A 26,430-nucleotide genomic window follows, 5' to 3' on the forward strand; every position below is an offset into this window, starting at 1 on the left:
CAAATTTATTGGATTTCTATGAGGATGTGACTAGTGCGGTAGACAGAGGGGAACCGGTGGATGTGGTGTTTTTAGATTTCCAGAAGGCGTTTGATAAGGTGCCTCGCAAAAGGTTAGGGTGCACAGAGTTAGGGGTAAGGTGTTAGCGTGGATTGAGGATTGGTTGTCTAATAGGAAGCAGAGTGTTGGAATCAATGGGTGCTTTTCTGGTTGGCAGTTGGTGACTAGTGGACTGCCGCGGGGATCGGTACTGGGGCCTCAACTATTTACCATACACTTAGATGATCTGGAGGAGGGAGCTGAGTGTAGGGTAACAAAATTTGCTGATGAGACGAAGATGAGTGGAAAAGCAAATTGCGTGGAAAGTGCGGAAAGTCTGCAGAGGGATTTGGGTAGGCTGAGCAAGTGGGCGAGGACCTGGCGGATGGAGTACAATGTTAGCAAATGTGAGGTTATCCACTTTGGTAGAAATAATAGTAGGAGGGATTATTATTTAAAGGGCGAAAAGCTGCAACATGCTACAGTGCAGAGGGACCTGCGGGTCCTTGTGCACGAATTGCAAAAACCCAGTCTGCAGGTGCAGCAGGTGATCAAGAAGGAGAATGGAATGTTGGCCTTTATAGCAAGGGGGATAGAATATAAAAGCAAGGAGGTCTTGCAGCAACTGTACAGGGCACTGGTGAGGCCGCCACTGGAGTACTGTGTGCAGTTTTGGTCCCTGCATTTGCAAAAGGATATATTGGCCTTGGAAGGAGTACAGAGAACGTTCACCAGGCTGATACCGGAGATGAGGGGGTTAGCTTATGAAGAGAGATTGAATAGACTGAGTCTGTACTCGTTAGAGTTTAGAAGGCTGAGGGGGGATCTTATAGAGACTTACAAGATAATGAAGGGGCTAGATAGGGTAGTGGTAGAGAGATTCTTCCCGCTTAGAAAGGATAGCAGAACTAGAGGACACAGCCTCAGAATAAGGGGGTGCAGTTTAGAACGGAGTTGAGGAGGAACTTCTTCACTCAATGGATGGTGAATCTCTGGAATTCTCTGACCATTGAAGTGGTGGAGGCTACCTCGCTGAATATATTTAAGTCACGGGTAGATAGATTTCTGATAGACAAAGGAATTAAGGGTTATGGGGAGAAAGTGGAACTGATCCACTTCAGATCAGCCATGATCTTATTGAATGGCGGGGCAGGCTCGAAGGGCTAGATGGCCTACTCCTGCTTCTATTTCTTATGTTCTTATGTCATTTCTAAGAGTAACAAATCATACTTGACTGAAAACAAAGTGCTAGATCTCTAAAATTCACAGTAATTTGTTTTAAAATCGTACTTGAATATTTTTATTAAAAGATCACTTCAAGTAAGTCCTAAAAGATTGGGATTATGAAAGGCTTTCATGTGAAAGTTAATGTGTTTAAAATATCTTTAACATAAGAACATAAGAAATAGGAGCAGGAGTAGGCCATCTGGCCCTTCGAGCCTGCCCCGCCATTCAATAAGATCATGGCTGATCTGTCGTGGCTCAGTTCCACATTCCCGCCCTCTCCCCACAACCCTTAATCCCCTCTCTTATCAAAAACCCATCAACCCACGCCTTAAAAATATTTAGCGAGGCAGCCTCCACCACCTCAACGAGCAGAGAATTCCATAGATTCACCACCCTTTGAGTGAAGAAGTTCCTCCTCAACTCTGTTCTAAACTGCACCCCCTTTATCTTGAGGCTGTGCCCCCTAGTCCTACTGTCCTTTCTGAGCGGGAAGAGCCTCTCCACCTCTATCCTATCCATCCCATTGATCATCTTATACGTCTCAATGAGATCTCCCCTCATTCTTCTAAACTCTAACGAGTACAAGCCTAGTTTATTCAGCCTTTCCTCATAGCTCAACCCCCTCAACTCCGGCATCAGCCTAGTAAACCTCCTCTGCACTCCCTCCAAGGCCAAAATATCCTTGCGTAAGTACGGCGACCAAAACTGCACACGGTACTCCAGCTGCGGCCTCACCAATGCCCTATACAGCTGCAGCAAGACCTCCCTACTTTTATATTCAATCCCCCTCGCTATGAAGGCCAGCATCCCATTTGCCTTCCTGACTACCTGCAAGCTGGGTTTTTGTGACTCATGCACAAGGACCCCGAGGTCCCTCTGCACTGTCGCCTGCTGCAGTTTTTCTCCACGTAAGTAATAATCCTTCCTACCATTATTCCTACCAAAGTGGACCACCTCGCACTTGCCAACATTAAATTCCATTTGCCATTTCCTGGCCCATTCGCCCAGCCTATCTAGATCCTTCTGCAGACTCTCCACACCCTCCGCACAATTTGCCGTTCCACCAATCTTGGTGTCATCAGCAAATTTCGACACCATACACTCGGTTCCCTCCTCCAGATCATCTATATAAATGGTAGATAGCTGAGGCCCCAGCACCGACCCCTGGGGCACTCCACTAGTCACCAACCGCCAATCCGAATAGCACCCATTAACCCCCACTCTCTGCCTCCTATTTGACAACCAGTTCTCTATCCACGCTAACACCCTCCCCCAACTCCATGTCCCCTGACCTTCTGCAATAACCTCTTGTGAGGTACCTTGTCAAACGCCTTCTGAAAATCAAGAAAGACCACATCCACCAGCTCTCCTCTATCCACTGCCCTAGACACATCCTCATAGAACTCCAGTAAATTTGTCAGACACGACTTCCCCTTAACGAAACCGTGCTGCGTCTGCTCTATCAAGCAATTCCCCTCAAGATGCCTCGCTATTTCCTCCTTGATGACAGATTCTAACATTTTACCTACAACAGACGTTAAACTAACCGGCCTATAATTCCCCGCCTTTTGCCTGGCACCCTTCTTAAACAACAGCGTAACATTAGCCGCTTTCCAATCTTCCGGCACTTCCCTGGAATCCAGCGACGTCTGGAAAATAACCACCAAGGCATCCACTATCACCTCCACCATTTCTTTCAGAACCCTCGGATGCATTCCATCCGGTCCTGGGGACTTGTCCACAATCAGCCCTTCCAGTCTGTCGAGCACCGCCTCTCTAGTAACAATAATATCATTGAGCCCCTCTAGTCCTACCACCTTTCCATCTCTAACACCCGGCAAATTACTCACGTCCTCCTCCGTGAAGACCGAAACAAAAAAGTTATTCAAGACCTCAGCCATTTCCCCATCCCCTACCACTAAGTCCCCCTTCTCATCCTCTAAGGGTCCAACGTTCACCCTAGCCAACCTCTTCCTTTTTATATACTTATAAAAACTCTTGCTATCCTTTTTTATATTAAGCGCTAGCCCAGCTTCATAGTTTCTCCTACCCTTCTTTATCAATTTCTTTGACAATCTTTGTTGACATTTAAACCTCTCCCAATCCTCTTCTCGCCCACTACTCCTAGCTACTCTAAACGCCTCCGCTTTTAATTTAACACTTTCCTTCACCTCCTTCGTTATCCACGGCTTATTACCTCTCCTCCTACGGTCCTTTTTGACCATCGGAATAAATTTCTGCTGAGCACCAAGAAAGATCTCCTTAAAAATCCTCCACTGCTCCTAATTCACTAGATATACACCTTGCTTTCAGTTTAGGATTTTTGTTTTGGTGATAAAGATTATTAACTTGTCTATGTATTAAATTTACAGTCCATATCCCCACCAACTGATGTGTACACAGCATGCTTTTTGTCAGTGACTTTCTTTTTGCCCTCCTTTTCTATGCATCTTTTTTATGTGTTCTCCTCAAAGATCTTCAACTTTACAAAGCCTTTTTTTAAAGCAGAGAACTCTACATTACAAAGTCCTTAGTGGAGATCATTAACTGGAAGTTCTATTATTGTTATGAGTTACTGCAGTGGAATGCGGGTCACCATTCTTATTGTATTTGCGTGTAATTTCAAATGGAACAGACAGAACCTTTCACTTAAATCCCTGTTAGTTAAATCCCTGATCAAATCACTGATAATTGACAATTATTTCATCAAAATGTGATAAGCTTTCATCTGTAAAACCAAAGCTGCCACTACTTGAGCAATCTGTTGAGAAATGATTGTACAAATACTTTAAAAAAAGCTCAGTTAGTCATGGCCTAAGTAAATATGTTCTAATCATATTCCCGTTTATTTTTGCTTCAACTGTGCATGTTTTGGTGAATGTGGTCACAGCAGGCAATTTTAATGGTATGAAAAATTGCAACATGCAATATAATTTTCTGGCACATGGCCCATTAAAGCGAACAATTAGTCAAAACAAATGAGGCATCAACCAGCAGTAATTTCACAGCTGGAGAAGCAGAGAAGCATACTGCTGTGGCCTATGTAGGAACCAACGTAGCAGGGAGAACTGGCAGTAAGATCCTGCAGAGAGGTTTGAGGAGCAAGGGTACAAATTAAAAAGCAGAGCCTTAAAGATAATAATCTCCAGATTACTACCAGACTACAGTGCATGTTGGCAGAGGAAGAAACAGGTTAGAGGTTTAAATGTGTAGGTGAAAGAGTGATATGGGAAGCAGGGGTTTCAATATAGGGCACTGGCACTGGAAAAGGGCAATGTGGTCAATTGAGACAGGACCAATGATCTGGCAAATTGAGTAACTAGCATGGACATTAGGGCTTTAAACTCGTAATGGGTAGGAGGTGCTCACCAAGGATAAAAATATAAACCTGAAGAGAAAAGGTAAGTCTGTAGAACTAGATTCTGACAGAGTTCAGAGATATTAATAGGATATTAGTGACTAAGTTAAAGTTAAATATTCTACATGTGAATGCAGGAAGCATTTGTAACAAGGTAGATGAATTAGTGTCACAAATAGAGGTAAAGGGGCATGATCCATTAGCCATTGCTGGGACAGAGGGTTGGATTTTATGATTTTATGGAGCATCATTGTCCCTGTACAACCCTTCCCCTAATGGCTATTGCCAGTACTGCACTTGGGAATTGAGGAGACAAGCTCAAGTGGTGCCAAGTTGGCAGGTCCTCATGGGGGTGGGATAGATATTGGGCCTTGAGGTGGCATGGGGATGAGGCATGGGAGGTGTTGGCCTGGTGGTATTGTCACTGGACTAATGTTCCAAACCTGAATTCAAATTCCACCACGGCAGATGGTGAAATTTGAATCTGGTAATATCTGGAATCAAAAGTCTAATGACGCCCATGAAGCCATTATTAATTAATGTAAAAACCCATCTAGTTCACTAATGTCATTTAGGAAAGGAAAGCTGTTGTCCTTACCTGGTTTGGCCTATATGTGACTCCAGACCTAAGCACTGTAGTTGACTCTTAGTATGCCCCTGAAATGGTTTAACACTCAGTTAAAAGACAATTAGGGATGGGCAATAAATGTTGGCCTAGCAAGCGATGCTCACATCTTGAGAATAAATTTTTTAAAAACACTTTGGAGAGCCAGGGAAGGACTCCCCTCCTGCCCCCCAGTATGTGAAGAGAACTCTGGTGGGCTGGTCACTTGGCATTGGCCTCTCCTGTCGCCGGCTGAATCATGTTAGTAGTGAGGAGCCCCCAAAAATGGGCATTAATTGGGGTGAACAAAGAACAAAACAAAGAATAATTCAGCACAGGAAACAGGCCCTTCGGCCCTCCAAGCCTGCGCCGCTCATTGGTCCATCTAGACTATTCTTCTGTATCCCTCCATTCCCAGTCTGCTCATGTGACTATCCAGATGAGTCTTAAACGATCCCAGCGTGTCCGCCTCCACTACCCTGCTTGGCAGTGCATTCCAGGCCTCCACCACCCTCTGTGTAAAATACGTCCCTCTGATATCTGAGTTAAACCTCATCCCCCTCACCTTGAACCTGTGACCCCTCGTGTTTGTCACCTCCGACCTGGGAAAAAGCTTCCCACTGTTCACCCTATCCATACCCCTCAGCCCCATGCCACCTCAAGGCCCTCATTCTCTGTCTTTCCAGGGAGAACAACCCCAGTTTACCCAATCTCTCCTCATAGCTAAGACCCACCATACCAGGCAACATCCTGGTAAACCTTCTCTGCACTCTCTCCAAAGCCTCCACATCCTTCTGGTAGTGCGGCAACCAGAACTGGACGCAGTACTCCAAATGTGGCCTAATCAACGTTCTATACAGCTGTAACATCAGACACCAATTTTTATACTCTATATCCTGTCCTATAAAGGCAAGCATGCCATAAGCCTTCTTCACCACCTTCTCCACCTGTGCTGCCACCTTTAAGGATCTGTGGACTTGCACAGCCAGGTCCCTCTGTGCGTCTATACTTTTGATGGTTCTGACATTTATTGTATAGCTCCTCCCTACATTAGTCCTACCAAAATGCATCACTTCACATTTATCTGGATGAATAGTCTGGCTCTAGTTTTTAGACAATGGTGCCTGGTCCTTGATTCTTCATCAACAGCTATCCCCCCACAACCGACCTCCACTATTTACCCTATCTGCTCCACCTAATATCTTACAAATTTTAATCAAATCATCCCTTAACCTTCTAAATTCCAGAGCAGACACCTTAGTTTGTTTAATCTCTCCTCATTGCTTAACTGTTGGGAGTCCAGGAATCGTCCTGGGAAAACTGCATTGAATTCTCCCCAAAGCCTAAACACACTTTGTAAGTTGTGGTGCCCAGAAGTGTTCGTGGCAATCCAGGTATGCTCTAAGTAGGGCTTTATATAGCTGAACCATGACTTCTACCCTTTGTATTCTGTCCGGTATTAATCTGTCTAATTATTTTCATGATATTTTAAATATTCTGTTTATGAACTCCCAAGTCTCTTTGTACTTGCACTGTCTCTATCTTTTGACCATTCGGAAAGTATCCAATTCCAGCCTTTTATGCTCAGATGGATGGCTTTGCTTTTGCCTACATTGAAACTCATGTGGCAGTTCATCCACTTAATCTATCAATAAGTCTTTATAATTTTTTGCTTCCTTTTACATCGCTTGCAATACTGCCAATACTTGTGTCATTGACAAATTTGGAAATGTGGTTTTCTATTCCATTGTCAAAGTCAATGATTACTGGCTTTGACAGATGGAATTTTTTCAGCAACACTCAACTGCTGTACTGCCAAAAGACTATCTAAGTCATTGATACATAAAATAAATAGATGCAGTACATCTCATTGGTTACAACCTACCAATTAGAGTACATGCCCATTGTCCTGACTGTCGTCTTCCACTAAGCCAATTTCTGAATTAATTCAATAATTTGCTTTCAATTCAGCTTAATTTACAGCTTCCACTTTAACTCAAGTCTATTATGAGTAACATTATGAAATTCCTTCTGGAAGTTCATACAAATAACATACGTAGGAAATCCTTGCCCTCTATGTCAGTTATCTTTACAAAAATTCAATTATATTTGTCAGTCATGACATAGCTTTTACAAATCTTTGCTCTGTCTCTGCTCAGCTGAAAATGATGTGGAGATGCTGGTGTTGGACTGGGGTAAACATAGTAAGAAGCCTCACAACACCAGTTGGACTTTAACCAGTTGAAAATGTCGAAGTGTCATAAGGTAGTACAGAACTTGAGTACTGCTGAAAGGAAAGACAAGTTTCTTGCCAACTAACAGCATCCTTTCTTCCTATAGTATAAATTGATGTGATCGTTTGAAATTTGACATTCTTGCATTTATTCTGATGAGAACAAGACAAAAAACTTGAGCAACATAACTCTATTTTCAGCAATATTTAAATTATCAAGGTGTTCAGTTATCCTACCCTTACCTATAGACAGTAGCAATGTCCTAACTGGAGATGTTAACTGGTCTATTATTACCTCGTTTCCTCTGTCACCTTTCTTAAAAGTAATCAGACTATTGAAATCAGCAAGTTGGAGGTTCTTCCACCAAGGTTAATCAATAACGCCAGGAACTTCAGTCTTCACGTAGATTGTGAAAATCAAAGTGGCAAAAATAGCTTGGAAGATGAGCTTAAAGCTTGATTTGAGCCACTGTTTTAGAAGAACATGTAATGGAACTAATAAGCAACCCTCTAAAACAGCATTCTGCCCCTGTGCAGCACTTTTTTCCCCCTCCGACGCAGTGCTCTACATCCATCCCCACATCAAAAGCAACACCCCCCCACCCCCACTGGGACGTCCTCTCCCCCTGTTGTGGCACCCCTGGGGCAGCACGGTAGCACAGTGGTTAGCACTGCTGCTTCACAGCTCCAGGGACCTGGGTTCGAGTCCTGGCTTGGGTCACTGTCTGTGTGGAGTTTGCACATTCTCCTTGTGTCTGCGTGGGTTTCCTCCGGGTGCTCCGGTTTCCTCCCACAGTCCAAAGATGTGCGGGTTAGGTTCATTGGCCATACTAAAATTGCCCCTTGGTGTCCTGGGATGCATAGGTTAGAGGGATTAGTGGGTAAATGTGTAGGGATATGGGTGTAGGGCCTGGATGGGATTGTGGTCAGTGCAGACTCTATGGGCCGAAGGGCCTGTTTCTGCACTGTAGGGTTCTATGATCTATGATCTCTTGGCCACCCCGCCACCCCCCCCCCCCCACCCCAACCCCCTGGCCCCCTCCACTGTGGCACCTTTCGCCCCTCCCCCACAATGCAGTGCTCTTTCCTGCCTGGTGCAATTTAAAGCCTTATTTGAGCCACTGTTTTAGAACACTATGTGTAACGGAACCAACTAGCTGTTAGAAACCTCCAACACAGCATTCTGCCCTAAATGTAGCACTCTTCCCAGTGTGCCCCCCCGCCCCCCACCTGCCAACCTGTCCCTCCGCCCCCTCCCCATGTGGCCCTCTTTCCCTCCCCCTGAGCCCCTCACCCCATGTGGCCCTCTTTCCCTCCCCCTGAGCCCCTCACCCCATGTGGCCCTCTTTGCCTCCGTTCCCCACTCCGGTGTGGCCCTCTGCCCCCCTTCCCCTTTCCAATGCAGCCCTCTGCCTCTGTCCCCCACTCTGGTGTAGCCCTTTGCACACCCCCCCCCCCCCCCCACCCCGTTCAATGCAGCACTTGTCTCTCTCCTTCTCCCCCATCCCCCAATGCAGCGCCCCTTCCCCAGCATCTTTTCGTTGCTGCCTCCACCAGTTAACTTGCAAGTAGTCTGTGTTATATCTTCACCAGATTGATGCCTCATTTTTAAACATGCCTCATGCTGCTCCTGCCGTGTCCTCCTGAACTTTTCATTGAATTGGGGTTGATGGTAATGGTGGAGTAGCGAATATGCTGGACCATGAAGTTATGGATTGTGGTTGTCTGCAATTATGCTGCTGTTTTTGCCCACAGCAGATCACAAGTGTCCAGATTGGAGTTGCTAGATCTGTTCGGAATCCATCTCATTTACCATCTTCTGGTTGAGACATTAAACTGAGGCCCCCATCTGTCTCCTCAGGTTGATGTAAAGGATCCCACAATATCATTTTGAAGGAGAGCAGCAGAGTTATTGTGGCATCTTGGTCAATATTTACCCCTCAAACAACATCACAAAAACTGATAATGATAGCTTTCACCGCATAAATAGTTTGCTGTGTTTTTTGCATTGCAACAGTGACTAAACTTTGAAAGTACTGAGTCAATTGTAAAGTCCTTTAGGATGTTCTGTGCTAGTGAAAGGGCTACTAATTAAAAGCCTTTTCATTCAAAGAAATTACACATTGGTATTCTAGCCTTGCTCTGGGCACACTGCTTAACACAGTAAGAAGTCTCACAACACCAGGTTAAAATCCGACAGGTTTATTTGGTAGCAATCACCACTAGCTTTCAGAGTGCTGCTTCTTCATCAGGTGAATGGGAAATCTGTTCACAAACAGGGCATATGAAGACACAAACTCAATTTACAGAATAATGATTGAAATGGGAGTCTTTACAGCTAATCAAGTCTTAAAGGTACAGACAGTGTGAGTGGAGAGAGCATTAAGCACAGGTTAAAGAGATGTGTATTGTCTCCAGACAGGGCAGTTAGTTAGATTTTGCAAGTCTAGGCAAGTCGTGGGGGTTATAAATAGTGTGACATAAACCCAAGATCCCGGTTGAGGCCATCCTCATGTATGCGGATCTTGGCTATCAGGCTCTGCTCAGCAGGAAGAGAACAGTCTTGCCTGGTGAGTGTCGAGTGGTGTTCATTCATCCATTGTCGTAGCATATGCGTGGTCTCCCCAATGTACCATGCCTTGGGACATTGCAGCATATCAGGTTGATGACGTTGGCCGAGTTGCAAGAGTATGTACCGTGTACCTGGTGGATGGTGTTCACACGTGAGATGATAGCCTCCGTATCGACGATCTGGCACATCTTGCAGAGGTTGCTGTGGCAGAGTTATGTGGTGCCGTGGTCACTTCTTCTAAAGGCTGGGTAGTTGGCTGCGGACTGTAGTCTGTTTGAGGTTGTGCGGTCGTTTGAAGGCAAGATGTGGGGATGGCCTTGGCAAGATGTTTGTCTTCATCAATGACATGTTGAAGGCTCCAGAGAAGATGTCATATTTTCTCCGCTCCGGGGAAGTGCTGGATGACAAAGGGTACTCTGTCCACCGTGTCCCATATTTGTCTTCTGAGGAGGTCGGTGAGGTTTTTCACTGTGGTGCGTTGGAACTGTTGATCAATAAGTTGAGCGCCATATCCTGTTCTTATGTGGGCATCTTTCAGCATCTGGAGATGTCTTTTGCGATCCTCCTCATCTGAGCAGATCCTGTCTGTGTGGAGGGCTTATCCGTTGGGGATGGCTTCTTTACCGTGTTTAGGGTGGAAGCTGGAGAAGTGGAGCATCATGAGGTTATCCGTGAGCTTGCAGTACCGTGAGATGCTGAGGTGACCGTCCTTAATGGAGATGCGTGTGTTCAAGAATGTAACCGATTCCGGAGAACAGTCCATGGTGAGTCTGATGGTGGGATGGAACTTGTTGATGTCATCATATAGTTGTTTCGGTGATTGTTCAGTATGAGTCCGAAGGAAGAAAATGTCATCGATGTGTCTAGTGTATAGCATCGATTGAAGGTCCTGTGTGGTGAAGAAGTCTTGTTTGAACCTGTGCATGAAGATGTTGGCATATTGAGATGCGAATTTGGTCCCCATGGCTGTTCCAAGTGTCAGGATGAAGAACTGGTTGTTGAAGGTGAAGACAGCATGGTTCAGGATGAAGCAGATGAGTTGTAAAATTGCATCTGGAAACTGGCAGTTGTCAGCGTTGAGTGCTGAGGCAGTTGCAGCAATGCTATCATTGTGGGGGATGCTGGTGTAGCGTGCTGAGACGTCCATTGTGAGGAGGAGTGCTCCTGGTTCAACTGCTCCATGTGTGCTGAGTTTTTCTAGAAGTCCGTAGTGTCACGACAAAAGCTGGGGGTTCTTTGTACAATGGGTTTCAGGATGCCCTCGACATAGCCGGAGAGGCTCTCGCACAGGGTCCCATTGCCTAATACGCTGGGACCTCCGGGCATGTTTGCCTTGTGTATCTTTGGGAGGCAGTAGAGATCTCCAATGCGGGGAGTACATGGGATGAGAGCACAGAGGATGCTCTGAAGGTCTGGATCAAAGGTCCTGATCAGAGTGTTGAGTTAACGGATGTGTTCTTTGGTCGGATCTGTGGGTAACTGACTGTAGTGTTCCTCATTATTCAGTTGTCGGTACGCTGTTTGGTACGATGTTTGGGCCAGTCTGTGAGTGCGACTGATGAATTTGGTGTTGATGCACCTCCTGATGGCTTGGCATACATGTCAAGTCGAGGGCAGCGGCCTTCTGGAGGCGTCCAATTCGACTCTTTCGTCTTTAGTTGCTGCACTGTGGGATATCTCTGTCGGCTGTTTCGGTTCATTGGCTGTCTCATTGTGTTCGCTGGTGCCCTCTTGGGGTTTGTGGAAGAACTCCCGCAGCCTCATTCGCCGGATGAATTCCTGTGTGTCTGCTGCGAGACTGATGGGGTTTCTTTTGGTGGTGGGGCAAAAATTGAGCCCTCGACTGAGAACTTCGATTTCATCTGGCTGAAGTGTGTAGTCCGACAAGTTGACCATGGACTTCTCTGCAGTGGGATTGTTTTCTACTGTGGTACTGGGGGAGGCTTGGTTGCTGCCAGTGATGATGCTGAATTTCTCAAATTTCCTGTTCTTGGTTGCATGTAGATGGTGTAGTTCCTTTGTCTTATCTGCTTGACAGAGTTTCGCAGCTGGTCAGCATCCTGAGCGCAAGTTGAGAATATAGATTCTATCTTGGTTTCCAGGATGCCGCATTTGCTGTAGAGCTGGTGTATGAGGTGGTTGAGGAGTGTGAGACAGGTGTGACGGCAAAGTCTCTCAGCGTAGTCTGTATTATAGGTTGACCTGAGTGGGTCCGTGATCTGTAGTCCTTGTGGTATCTTGTCTGCTTTCTTGCATCTTTGTAGAAACTTGATGTCTGTGTCAATATGCATGACCTTCTTGGAGATCCTCTCCATTTGGAGCCAGCAGTTTGCGGTGTCAATGGTAGTCATGATGTGGGGATGCCGGCGTTGGGATAAACACAGTAAGAAGTCTCACAACACCAGGTTAAAGTCCACAGGTTTATTTGGTAGCAAACGCCACTATCTTTCGGAGCGCTGCTCCTTCGTCAGGTGAGTGGGAGATCTGTTCAGAAACAGGGCATGTAAAGACACAAACTTAATTTACAGAATAATGATAGAAATGCTAATCAAATAGCCAAGTTCTGCACACATGAGGGCAGCCTCAACTGGAATCATGTCACATTATCTGTAACCCCCACAACTTGCCTGGCCTTGCAAAATCTCACCAACTGCCCTGTCTGGAGACAATACACATCTCTTTAACCTGTGCTTCATGCTCTCTCCACTCACATTGTCTTTACCTTTAAGACTTGATTGGCTGTAAAGACTAGCATTTCAATCATTATTCTGTAAATTGAGTTTGTGTCTTTATATGCCCTGTTTGTGAACAGATATCCCACTCACCTGATGAAGGAGCAGCACTCTGAAAGCTAGTGGTGTTTGCTACCAAATTACCAAATAAACCTGTTGGACTTTAACCTGGTGTTGTGAGACTTCTTACTGTGTTTACCCCAGTCCAACGTCTGCATCTCCACATCATACACTGCTTCTGGCATTGACATACATGATATTTTTCTTCTGTATTGTCTGTGAAGTAGATATCTTGGGGCTGTTCATGACATTTTAGTAGTGTGTATGCAGACTGCCCGCAACACCAACCCTCCTCCAATGCCCCTAACCCCCATCAAGTCACTTTGGAAATTTGCTATTTCTAGCTTTCCAACATGCCTTAGGGCTTTGCAATCTTTTGGGAGAAACAGTGTCTCCTTCACCTGCAATGCCTGTATCAGGGTCTCTTTCGCAGTTTGGAAAACTTTGCCATATTTAGGGCAAGTTCTTACGGAATTTCTGCCTTCAGACTACATTTCCCCTATAAGTTGCTTTTAATTGGCATCACAAATACCCAAAACCTAACTCTTCCCCCCTCCCCAGCACATCCCCACACCCTCCCAAAAGCATGCATCCAGTGAGATGCACAGGTAGTGCTAGCTGTACATCATTAAAGTCAGGAAGCAGAAGGAATATTGAGCATTGTCTGTAAGCATTTGAATTGGTGGACCTGAGTTGATCCAGATTTCTAAGCCAGTTTTGACTATGTGAATAATTGAGACCGCCAAAACAGATGAACTGATCTGTCACCTTATTGCTATTTGTCTGACCTTGATGTGTGTACAGTGATAGCCATATTTGTCTCCTCATTTATCCTTCAAAGTGAAGATGATTATGTTCTGCATCTGGGGTATTCCACAGGGTATGTCGGTGATTGCTACAGCCAATCTTCACCGAGTAGGTTCTGCTACCAGTGGGATGGGATACCACACGTGATTGAGTCTTAGGTGAGTTGCTGGCTTGGGATTTCCTCTCCTTTCATTTTCTCTGTACTTTTGAAATGCGCTTGCTTTCAAAGTAGGTTTCTTTTATTTGATTGCCCCAGGTGCAACAATCCTGGGCAAGCTTCTCCCAGGACTTGAAGTTAGTGTCAAAACTCCTGAGTGAAATCTTCAGAGAGTCCTTTGACTATCACAAGACCGTCATTCCAGACTCGAGTTCTGATCGGTGCAGGCTTGGAGTGCTGAAGGGCCTGTTCCTGTGCTGTACTGTTCTTTGTTCTTGTTCTTCTCTCCACAGAAGGTTCACTTTGTAAGCGTGTGTTAGGCATCCTGGTAACATGACCAGCCTAACTCGTTTATGACTGTCTCACTCCAAGATTGATGTTCAACGTCTGCTCCATTCTCAAAGTTACAAAGCCAAGCTGACAAAATGAGGCATTGCACCCCAACTTGAGCTTGATCTTTGCCAAAAGGCCAAGAAGTTTGCTGAAAGTTACACTTGCTTTGACAATTATTGTATATTGTTTTGTCATCAAAAGCTTGTGCTCTTAGAATAAGTAAAATTCTTCACTGCTGACAGGTTCTAGTCATGCACTGAAAACTTGGGCTGAAGATAGGACTTTCCAAGAGCAGGCTGATATATTATTTAAGTTTCCTTTGTGCCGATTGAAGAATGTTTATATTTGGAGATATAGACAGTGATTACACTTCAGAAATAATTATTTGGCTTTTATATGATTTGGCACCTCCAGATGTGGAAAATGCTGAAGAAATACAAGCTGTTTTTTGTGTTCTGTGCATTGTTTCTCAGTTGGAGTTTGAGCTACAAGCAGGAGCAAATAAATTTGAAATTATAGGACAAAAGCTGGAAGTACTGTCATCCACTGTTGTCACTTATTTCATCATTTCAATTAGAAAAGCCGGATGGCACTGTCTGTGACAAAAGAGTTACTTAGAAGACAAGTAAATATGACCCTTCAGAATATTATAAAACATCTGCAAACCTCTGATTTATCCCAAAGGTTAATTGTTCCTGATGGGAAAGAAAGGAGGCACCCAAAAAGACCAAGGCACCGGCTTAATTTCCTGTTCTAGCCTTCATTTGTGAGTTCAGAATGCTTAACTTGAAACGTGCATCACTGAATGCAGTAGTTGCTGATTACTGTATATTCAATAAAATACATCACCCATATTCCTGTGCAGTGAACCATAGAGACTTTCAGCCTTTAGCTGCTCTCCCGCTCTCTCACTTGTATCTTGTTAGTCTAACTCTGTCCAAGTTTCAGGGATATCTTGGAAACCCTTCCCCTCTTGAAGCACATATCCATGCAAAATGTATCATGTGGGCCTTATATCCAGGCAGAAATGCAGCAGAAGGAGGTTCTGCTGCTCTAGGGATACCATGACTTCATTATGTCAGTTGATTGGACCAGAGATGGCCTCCAACTGTGTGGATCGGTGCACAATGCCACTCTGGTATCCAAGGACAAAGGCAGATGAGAGGTACAATAGGTGTCATTCCTCCACAAAGATGGTAATTGAAAGGATAGTTGGGCTGCCTAAACAAAGGTTCTGCTGGCTGGACCAATCGGGGTGCATTTTAGTGTCCTCTAAAGCACATATGCCTTATTGTCATTGTCTGCTGCACTCTGCACAATCTGGCGCTGGGAATGATGAGGATACTGAAGCAGCTCCACAGACATCTAGGAAGGCTATACTGATAGATCTGATGAGTAGCCCAGGCAAGCCCTGAGTGAGGGTGTTAGGGGCAGACTTGATGAACCTTCAGGGAAATGGACACCTTAATTCAATGCATCCTCGGCTAGGCTGGCAAAGGATGACTTCAATTTCATTACAAGAGCATTGCCTCCTTCCACACACTTCTGAGAAGTCAATCCCATGACCCCGATGTCACTTCATCACCTGCTGCCTATCACAAGGCACTGATGAGGCCTGCACCTATCGAAAACTCAGCTTTGAAACAAAATCTTGATTTATATTTTTACTACAGTTGCAGAAAAGGAACATAATATGGTTGCTCTGTCACACAAAACCAGCATAACACTGATGAGTGTGTCGTCCATGAGAACCCCATCCTGCGTTCACAGATCTTTAAACATACGCTTGCAAGTGCTACGTCTCCACACACCATGCCAACAGAATGTCCCATCTGGCACTCACTGCCTCTGAGAGTACGTGGGCACTGGACCAAGAAGTGGGGGGCAGAGTGTCCACCTACATTGCCTCCCACCGAGTGTGTCGAGTAAGTACTGATGCCATTCTGTATGAACCCCCTTTGCCTCTTCTGAAACTCCTGGCAACCTTCAGGATGCTGCTTCAGCCGATTTGAAACCTCCCACCAGGTCATCACACACCTGCCAGCAGCCCTTTCCTGACGTGGGGAGGTGTTTTATGCTGTTTATCCTTAATTGACTAGCCAGCGTGAAACCAGGTTGTTTTAACATTCATGGCCAGAAACTGAAGTCACGGCTGCATTCAGCCCTTTGGAACACGCACACCTGACAGGCTTGAAATTCAAGTCAATGAGAATACACTTCAAAAAAAGTACTCCCCTGCTGTAAAGCTCTTGAGATATCCAGGTTTGTGAAAAGTGCTAAATAAATGCAAATCTATCTGTATGCATGGCCAACACCCAATATATAGCTGTCCCTAACTTTAACTTAATTTAGATTCTCAAGTGTTCAAATGATTTCTGTTCAGGATTAGAGTTATAAATGGAAAAAGTGTCAGGTAACCTTTATTCAGTACAGAATAACTTGTTTCAGAGAAACATTCAACTTTTGAACTTGACAAGATGGAGAGAAAGTGATTTCTCAGTAGTGAACTTAGTGCCTGGCTTCATTTGAAGCATTACAGAAGCTAGCTCTATGTTGTCTTCAAGCAAAGCACCTTGAAACTTTTTTCTAATTAAATACAACAGGCCATAATTTTTTAGTTGCCTTTTATGGAAAGTTTCAGAAAGTACAAACTAGTAGTAACAGATCAATGAGGGAAACTCAGCATCTGGGCCTTGAGTTAACGGGGAAAGCAGCTGTGTATTTGCTTAACCAATCAAATTGAAGGACTGAGAAAGAAGTGTTAATTAGATAAGATGAATTCAATGTCAAATCAAATGTAGAGAGAAAAAGATGGAAAGCAAGATTAGATTGAGAGTGAAATGTGAGCCAGAAAGGATTTTTTTAACTTGATATTTTTGTACTTTGTATCTCAAACAATAATTAAAACCTGAAGGAATGTGACTTTCGCTTGTAATTCTTAATTTTCAATGTCATGGTATGTTTGGCAGCAACTAATCAAGATTTATTATGTAATTAAAAGGGTGCTTAGACTGACATGAACAAGACTTAACATCCTGTAATGGCCTTAGAAATACAGAAACTTCGGACCATACAGTGAGATACTGCTTTTACTAAGCTAATGGTGGAGTCGAACATCTTCTAGATTTCCCAGTTTAACCATCTGCCTGTTTTCGCTTGAAGTTATGCAGTGTTTGTGCATAATTAATGAAAAGAGCCATTAGCCTTGCTATTATTTTGACAGCTATTATGGCCCACGATATCATTACATTGTTTGCTTATCCTCCTTTATTGAAGAAAATAAGTATGTTATTGAAGCAACAATATTAGGGACAGCTGATATTAAAAACAGCTGTATTAGTCATGTAGATTGGATCATTCAGTTTAATATGATTTAGTACTTTAACTAGAAAAAAACTTAATCTTACATGTTTAAAAAGATAGCCCTTCTGATATTTTGTAAAATAATGAACTTGATGTAAACTGCACATAAATCAGTAAGGCAATATCAGAACTCACTTCTCAATTGTCCTGAAGTATGACAATTGGTCTTGGTCAATTAAGCAATACTGCAGCCAGCTGCACAGCAGTGATTAACTCTCATACCTTTGCAAGTATGAAAACTGGATGGGCAATGAGTGGATGAAATGAGAATCTGGCATTTGTATGGGATGCAAAAGAATTAAGATTCTTTGATTTGATTTATTATTGTCACAAGCATTAGCATACAGTGAAAAGTGTTGTTTTTTGCACGCCAAAATTGAAATTGTGCATTTAATAGATACAAACTTAAGTGGTTCATTGTGCTGTAAAATCTCCTTTATGAGGCATGCTCAGGTAATAGGTGGTACCAGTCAATCAAAAATTCCACTTAATGGGAGTTGCATTACTCTGCCCACAAGACCTGGTTCTCATCTGTCTTTCAGGAGTTGAGGGTAGTACAAGGTAGTACAACTGAGCAGTCAAGTGTCCCAGCACAGCATGGTATCACAGTAAAAACACCGCAACTAAAGACCAAGCTGACACCATGACCTTGAAACTATCTTTTTAAAAAACAGAGCTGTCAGCTTTATTGATGATTGTTCCCAGTAGTCTATCTTTGCTCAAGTGCAATAACCAAAACTGACCCAATAACTTAATAATTTCATTGCAAAGCTTGAGAACAATGAAAACAGATTTACAATCTCTTCTTAGTATTGTTAGTTTTTTTAAAGTGCATTATCTGAACAATGAAAGTGACTTTTTTTTAAATCCAGTTTTAGAAATTTCGGTTACTAGAGAATTCTGGTTGTTCAGAGTGCCAGATGGCATAAAGTTTGCTGTAATTTTTTTTCAGCAGGGGGTTGGTGGGGGAAGAAATTATTTTTTGTGAAATGATGCATGAACTTTTTTTGATTTTAAAAGAACTAATTTATGTGACTAAGAGCAAAACTGATGGCGGTATTGAAGATCCTAAGGTGTACGGACAGTTAATAGTGAGAAACGATTCCCACTCCAAGCAATCATCAAGAGCTAAAGGGTACAGATTCAAAATAATTGGCAAAACAAAAAAAATTTGAGAGTAAAATTGTTTGTAAGTTATATTTTTGGAAATTAGCAATATAACCTCAGAATATAGAATATGTATTAATAATGTTTTCACTTCTGTGCTCGGTACTGTTCCTTACTGTTTTCTGTCCCTTGTTTATACAAGAGAAAAAAGATTTTCAGCTATGGGCAGAATCGTGTTGCGGTATCTGGGATCTTCACTTGCTGGCTGGAGAGCTGGTGAAACCCCTGAGGTGTCTCTTTTCAGGAAGGCTCGCCAAACCACATGTCAATCAGATAATGGCAAGGTCACTGGCAGGCCTTCTCCTGAAATCAAGACCTCTGGAGTGGAAGTACCACCTTGCAAGAGTTGTTGGCCAATCACTGGCACCACTGAGAGTGCTGTGGCTTCTGTCATAATGGCACTCCGAGAGTCCCAGGTTGTAGAGGACCCAGCCTAAAGATAAATAATATGGGAGGAGGTGTTGGGGACAATTGGAAGAGGTGGGCAGGGGAGATTGGAAGCAAGGGGCAGAGGTTGACTCACAGTGGCCCATGAACTGCTGTCTCCAAGCTCACCAACAGCAGAACAGAGGATTCCTCCCAAAATCAAGCCATTCCTGACCTCAGGGTATCCAAAATGCTTTACAGCCAGTTAAATACTTCAGAAGTGTAGTTACTGTTGTCATGTAAGCAACCAGTTTCCATAAACAGCAATATGATAACATTGGCTGAGGGATAAATATGGACCAGGAACTGCTCTTTTTTGAAATAGTAGTAAGACCATTTACCATATGGGAGTACTAGCTGGACCTCGGTTTAATGTTTCCTTGTCTACTTTTTCATCAAAATGGCATTGAAATAGAAATTTATTACTTTTTACTGAATCACCTTGGCACTCAATTTTAGAGAATGATATGGAATGGAAGAAGGCTATTTGCCTCTGGGCATGGGACAACTTTTTGAAAGAGTTACATAAAAGGATAAACCAGAGAACTACAGACCAGTGAGTCCCACATCAGTGGTAGGGAAGCTATTAGAGAAACTTCCGAAGGAGACCATCTATCTGAAGAGGAAAGGCTTGATCAGGGATAGTCGGCATAGCTTTGTCAGAGGGAGATCATGCCTAACAATTTGATTGAATTTTTTGAGGAGGTGGCCAAGTGTGTAGATGACGGTAGTGCAGTCAATGTAGTTCATATGGATTTCAGCAAAGCCTTTGACAAGTTCCCACATGGGAGACTTGTAAAGGAGGTAGATTCACATGGGATACAGAGTAATTTGACCAAGCAGATTCAAAATTGGCTCAGCTGTAGGTGATAGAGGGTGATAACAGAAAGGTTGCTTTAGTGACTGAAAGCCAGTCACCAGTGGTGTACCACAGGGATCAGTGTTGGGTCTCCTATTATTCATCATTGATATAAATGACATTCATGGCTACATGGAAGGGTAAGATTAGTAAGTTTGAGGATGACACAAAGATTGGAAGGGTGGTTAACAGTGAGATGGGGAGTACCTTGGTCTACAAGAAGATATAGTTGGAATGGTCAAAGAGGCAGATAAGTGGCAGATGGAATTTAACCCTGAAAAGTGTGAGGTGATGCATTTTGGAATGAGTAATTTGACAAGAAAGTATTTAATGTATGGTACAACACTAGGAAGTTCTATGGAGCAAAGGGATCTTGGCGTGTTTGTCCACAGATTTCTGAAAGCAAAAGGGCATGTTAGTTGAGTGGTGAAAAGGCATGTGGGACGCTTGCCTTTATCGATTGTGGCATAGGTTCCAAAAGCAGGGAAAACATGTTGGAGTTGTATAGAACTTTGGTGAGGCCACAGCTCGAGTACTGTGTGCAGTGCTGGTCACCACATTATCAGAAGGATGTGATGAACTGGAGGGGTGCAGAGGAGATTCACCAAGATGCTGCCTGGGATGGAACATTTAAGTTATGAAGAGAGGTTGCATAAGCTTGGGTTGTTATCATTGGAGCAGAGAAGACTGAGGCACAACCTGATTGAAGTGTACAAGATTATGAGAGACATGGACAGAATGATCACCTTAGTTGAAGGGTCAGTCACGATAGGCATAAGCTCAAGGTGAGGGGCAGGAGGTTTAGAAGGATGTGAGGAAAAATGTTTTTACCCAGAGGATGGTGACAGACTGGAATGCTCTGCGTATGAGAGTGGTAGATCAGGGTTGCCTCACATCCTTTATAAAGTATCTGGATGGGCACTTAGCACATCATAACATTCATGGCTATGAGCCAAGTCCTAGCAGATGGAATTAAGTGGAAGTTTAGGTGTTTCTAATGTATCAGCGTGGACTCGATAGGCCAAAGGGCTTCTTATTCTATGATCATTAGTCCCATTCCCTGCTCTTTCAACATAGCCCTGCAAATGTTTCTGCTTAAAATATTTTTCCAGTTCCCTTTTCAAAGTTACTATCGAATCTAGATTCCAGTTTCTGGGATCCCAAGAAACTATCCTTAAGGAGGGGGCCCCTCTTATTTCACAGCAGCGTGCTGCCCGGCAGCGATACCATCCAAAAACACAGCATCAGTTTCCACATGTTTCAGATTTACTTTGCCACCTAATATCTTGAGCTTTGCACTGTCTGTAAATTGTCACAATGATTTGAGATCAGCCTCTCGACAAAAAGAGATTTCTTGCAATTAAATAATGGGAAGACTGAAGCTATTATCTTCTATTCCTTATACAGATTCTGTTCTGTAGTCACCAATCCCATCTCAGTCCCTAGCAACCTCTCCAAGGAAACTGAACTAAGATGAACTTTTGACCACATGCCCATATCATGAAGAGTATTTTCAGTTTCCTATCACCATCACTCTGCCCCTTCTTCAGCTCACCTGCTGCTGAAACACTCATCCAAGTCTTTGTTACCTCTACACTTGATTATTCCAAAATATATCTGGCCATTCTCTTACATTCCCCCTCTGTAAATTTGAAACCATCCTAAACTCTGCTGCTTGTGTCCACACTTGGACCAAGTCCACTTTATTCGTTACCGCTGTGCTTGGTGACCCATTTTGGCCAATTTTAAAATTCTGATCTTCATTTCCAAGTTCATTCACAGTCTTTCACTTTTCTGCCTCTCTAATTTCCTACTGCCATTTAGCCCTCCAAGATATCTGCACTCCTGTTCTCTTCAGCATCTCCAATTTTATTTGGTCCTCCATGGGTGACTGTTTCTTCAACCACCAGCGCCCTAAGTTCTGGAATTCCCTCTCTAAATCTCTCAACTGTTCTTCGACTTATTCCTCTTTTAAGATTATCTTTAAAGCTTACCTCTTTCATTAAACTTTTGTTCATCTGCCCAAATATGTTTTTCCATGACTTGGTATCAAATGTTGCGTTATATTGCACCTGCGAACTGCTGTGAATGATTTATTACTTTAAAAGCGCTCTATAAATACAAGTTGTTGTTGAATCTGCTTCCACCACCATTTCAGGCAGTGTATTCCAAATCATGTTTGTTGTGTAAAGAAAATGTTTCCTTATGTCAAACCTTGTCCTTTTGCAGTTACCTTTTGTCCTGTAGTTACTGATCTTGATGTCACTGGAAATAGTTTCTTCTTATTTACTCTGTCCTTCATGATTTTAACCGCTATCAAATCTGTTCACCATCTCTGTATTTAGAACATTTCCCAGCTTCCCTAATCTCACCATGTAATTGAAATAATTTCAGTGGAAAATATCCTGTGGAGAGTAAGAATAATTTGATCATTCATGAAATTTCTTTTTCCGTATCTCTGCAGGGAGCTTTAGTAAGTGCTTGTGCAGATGACACACTTCATTTATGGAATCTTCGACAAAAGCGCCCAGCAATCCTTCATTCACTCAAATTCAATCGAGAACGGTAAGAGGTTGTTCATGTTGCTATTTTTCTGAAGTAGTGTGACAAGAACATTTTAGATGTAGTATCTGATGTACAAACATATCTTGGCTTGTAGTTTATTGAAATGATTATGTTCATCTGCCTATATTCAGAAGATTTACGTATATAATCAAATGAATACGTGTGACTTCGTTCCATACCAAGACTAACCTCTCAATTTAACTATTGCCAGCAGTAAGGCTTCTTCTTACTGCTATTCCTATATTTAAAGTTTCAATTTGTGTCTTGCCTTTTTTGTTCTATTTTGTTACAGTTTGCTGTTTATTTATCTCCTGAGTTTTTCCCACTCAAGGTGAATTGGAGTAAGGATATTAGCAGCCCTTCAGCACATTGCTCAAGTGGGTACTTTTCAGCACTTCTTAGACTCTCATAATGGGTGATATAACAAGGAGCATTATAGTTGAATTTGATGACATGCCTCCTGTTATGCAAACATACACTCTTTGCAGCAAGGTTCTTGATTAATTATCAGGGTCATTGTCCCCTGATTAAACAGTTGTTTTGTTCAAATTAAACAATTGCTTTGTTCAAACAAAACAATAAATTTGTTTAAACAAAATCTCCTGTACTTCATTTTAACTGTTGTTCTAAACCTAGTCAATTATTTGGAATGACAGATTAAAATACAGTCTGATTGTTTTTCATCAAGTTACGATATGGCTGAGACTGGCCAAACCCCTAAAACAACACAAGGCAACATCGCTTAAGGAGAAGGGAAACAATCTTCAATGATTAAAGTGAGTGCAGATAAATCAATGCCAGCACCACCTAACCTTAAGAACACTGATGCTCTGGTTTTGTTTTTAATTCTTGTTAATATTAAAATTTAGTAGTAATATTTGAGCAAGTGTAGCCATCAGTAGTTGTTTTAAAGGTAAACATGGAACTAGTAGCTTGCTGCTATGGATATCAACTGGTTGGTTCGTTCAGCTTCATAATGCCTCTTTGCTTTTACAGAGTATCTAAATATATGATATGGAATACACTCCATTGTATTGTGTGGCACTATCATCAAGCTAAACAGGATAGATTTTGAACAGATCCAACAGCTCAAGACTAGGCATCCATGAGATACTGTGGGGCATCAGCAGCAGCAGATTTCTATTCAACCACAATCTGTAACCTCATGTCCTGGCATGGTTTGTTTGAACAAAGCAATTGTTTAATCAGGGAACTACACCCCTGATAATTAATCAAGGACCTTGCTGCAAAGGGTATAAGTTTGCATGGCTGCTACCATTACTGCCAAGCCAAGGGATCAACCTTAGTTCAATGAAGAGTGCAGGAGGGCGTATTTACAAAAGAGATGTCAATCTGGTGAGGCTACAAAATACTGGACTGTTGCATGCCAAACAGCATAAGCAGCACTTAATAGACAGAGCTAAGCAATTCCACAAGGAATCAGATCTAAATTCTGTAGTCCTGCCACATCTATTATGACGGTGGTGAGCTTCACTAATATCCCATCCTCAAAGATGGGGGAGCCCAGCATATCAGTGCAGCATTTGCAACAATCTTCAACCAGAAAAGCCTTTTGGTTGATCCATCTTGGCCTCCTCTGGAGGTCCCCAGAAGCACAGATGTCAGTGTTCATCCAATTCGATTCACTCCACATTATATCAAGAAATAGCTGAAGGCACTGGAGACTGCAAAAGCTACGGTTCCTGACTGCATTCTGGCAATAGTACCGAAGATTTGTGCTCCAGAACTTGTTGCACCCCTTAGCCAAACTGTTCTAGTGCAGCTACATCTCTGGCATCTACGTGTTACATTGCCCAGTTATGTCCTGTACAACAGAAAAGGGACAAATCCAACCCAGTCAACTACCGTCCCATTGGTTTACTCTCAATCATCAGTAAAGTGATGGAAGGGGTCATCAGCAGCACTTGGCAATAACCTGCTCACTGATGCTCATCTTGTGTTCAGCCAGGATCATTCAGCTCCTGACCTCATTACAGCCTTGGGTACAAACATGGTCAAAAGAACTGAATTTCAGGGGTGAGGTGGGAATGACTGCCCTTGACAACATTTGACTGATTGTGTCATCAAGAAACCCTAGCAACATAAGGGGAATCCCTTAAGTTAAGGAATAAGGGGAATCCCCCCCCTAGTTGGAGTCATACTTGACACAAAAGATGATGGTTGTGGTTGTTCGGATCAATCATCTCAATTACAAGACATAATGCAGGTGTTCCTCTGGGTATTGTCCCAGGCTCAACCAAATTCAACTGTGTCATCAATGACCTTCCTTTCATCATTAGTGGTGATGTTTGCTGATGACTGCACAATGATCAGCACCATTTGTGCTTCCTCAGATGCCTAAGCAGTCCACATCCAAATGCAGCAAAGACCTGGACAATATCCAGGCTTGGGCTGCCAAGTGGAAAATAACATTCACCAAGGGCCAGGCAATGTCACCACTGACAAAAACTGAACGGGACTAGCCATATAAATATGGTGATTATGAGAGCATGCCAGAAGCCAGAAATCTTGCAGCAGTTATCTCACCTCTTGACTCCCCAATGCCTGTCCACCATCTACAGTGCACAAGGCAGGAGTGTAATGAAATACTCTCCACTTGCCTGGATGGATACAGCTCCAATAATATTGAAGAAGCTCGACACCATTCAGGACCAAACAACGTGCTCGGTTGCTACCTCTTCCACAAAACATATTACCGAGGAGATGATGGTCTAGTGGTATCATCACAAAACTATTAATCCAGAAATTCAGTAATGTACTGGGGACCGCGGTTAAAATCCCGCCACAGCAGATGGTGGAATTTGAATTCAATAAAAAAAGTATCTGCAATTATGAACCTAATGATGATCATAAAATCATTGTCGATTGTCAGAAAATCTGGTTCACTTCGTGTCCTTAGTTAATGAAGGAAATCTGCTGATCTTACCTGGTCTGTGTTGCACGTGACTCCAGAGCCACAGCAATGTGGTTGACTCTCAATTACCTTTGAGTAACTAGGATGGGCAATAAGTGCTGTCCAGTCAGCATCGCCATGTGCACAAATGAACAGTAGGTAGCAGTGTGTACCATCTACAAATGCACTGCAGGTTCTCATCAAGATTCCTTAGGTAGCGCCTTCCAAAAACCTATGACTCCTCCCATCTAGAGGGACAAAGACAGCAAATACTTAGGAACATCACCACCTTGAGGTTTCCTCCAAAGTCACTCACTTTCCTGAATTGAAATATATCACCATTCCTTCACTGTTACTAAAATCCTGAAACTCCCTCTCTATCAATATTATGAGTGTATCTATACCTCAGGGACTGCAGCGGCCCCAGAAGGCAGTTCACCAGCACCTTCTCCAGGGCCACTAGGGATGAGCAATAAATGCTGGCCTAGTCAGCAATGCCCACATACTGTAAATGAATTTTAAAAAATGTGAGAGCAGTGATTTTGTTTTTGGACACTTCATTGCCACCAAATATGATCAAAAAATGCTATACCTACTGATAATTCTGTACTGACCAGTTATTGTCTGCTAAATACTCAATGGAGAATTTAAACCATTGTCATTTTTTAAACTTTAGACTATTCCATCTAGTTTTAATGTTAAAACTGCTCTCCTTAGAAGATTACGATTAGATAATAAGGTTAATGAGACCATATCTAAGCAGTTGTCTTGTGACCAATGTGAAATATCTCAACAGTCCACAGAACAATTGTGGCATGACATAACGCAGTGCAGAAAGAGACTTCGTTGTGCCTGTGCCAGATAAGTGCCTTCAAGTAAAATATATTTAGCTACTCTGTCATTCCTGGAGCAACAAAAATGCTTCAAGGCCAGAAATGCAACTAATGCAGCGATTCCCAACCAGAGGCACAGTGATGTACTGTGCTGAAAAATATAGGTTTCAAACATAAAACA

At 43.0% G+C, this 26,430-nt stretch overlaps 1 protein-coding gene across 9 annotated transcripts in view; it reads left to right on the top strand.

The window, feature by feature from the left end:
• stxbp5l (syntaxin binding protein 5L) overlaps positions 1-26,430 on the top strand; it is a 454,881-nt gene that overhangs the window by 106,985 nt on the left and 321,466 nt on the right. For all 9 annotated transcript variants that reach the window (XM_080203426.1, XM_080203432.1, XM_080203427.1 and 6 more), the window contains exon 4: positions 22,402-22,502. In XM_080203426.1, coding sequence (XP_080059552.1) covers positions 22,402-22,502 — 101 coding nt within the window. The remainder of the gene's footprint in view (positions 1-22,401; positions 22,503-26,430) is intronic.

This window comes from Carcharhinus amblyrhynchos, chromosome 15 (assembly GCF_965287045.1).
Source record: "Carcharhinus amblyrhynchos chromosome 15, sCarAmb.v2.hapA, whole genome shotgun sequence".
NCBI lineage: Eukaryota > Metazoa > Chordata > Chondrichthyes > Carcharhiniformes > Carcharhinidae > Carcharhinus > Carcharhinus amblyrhynchos.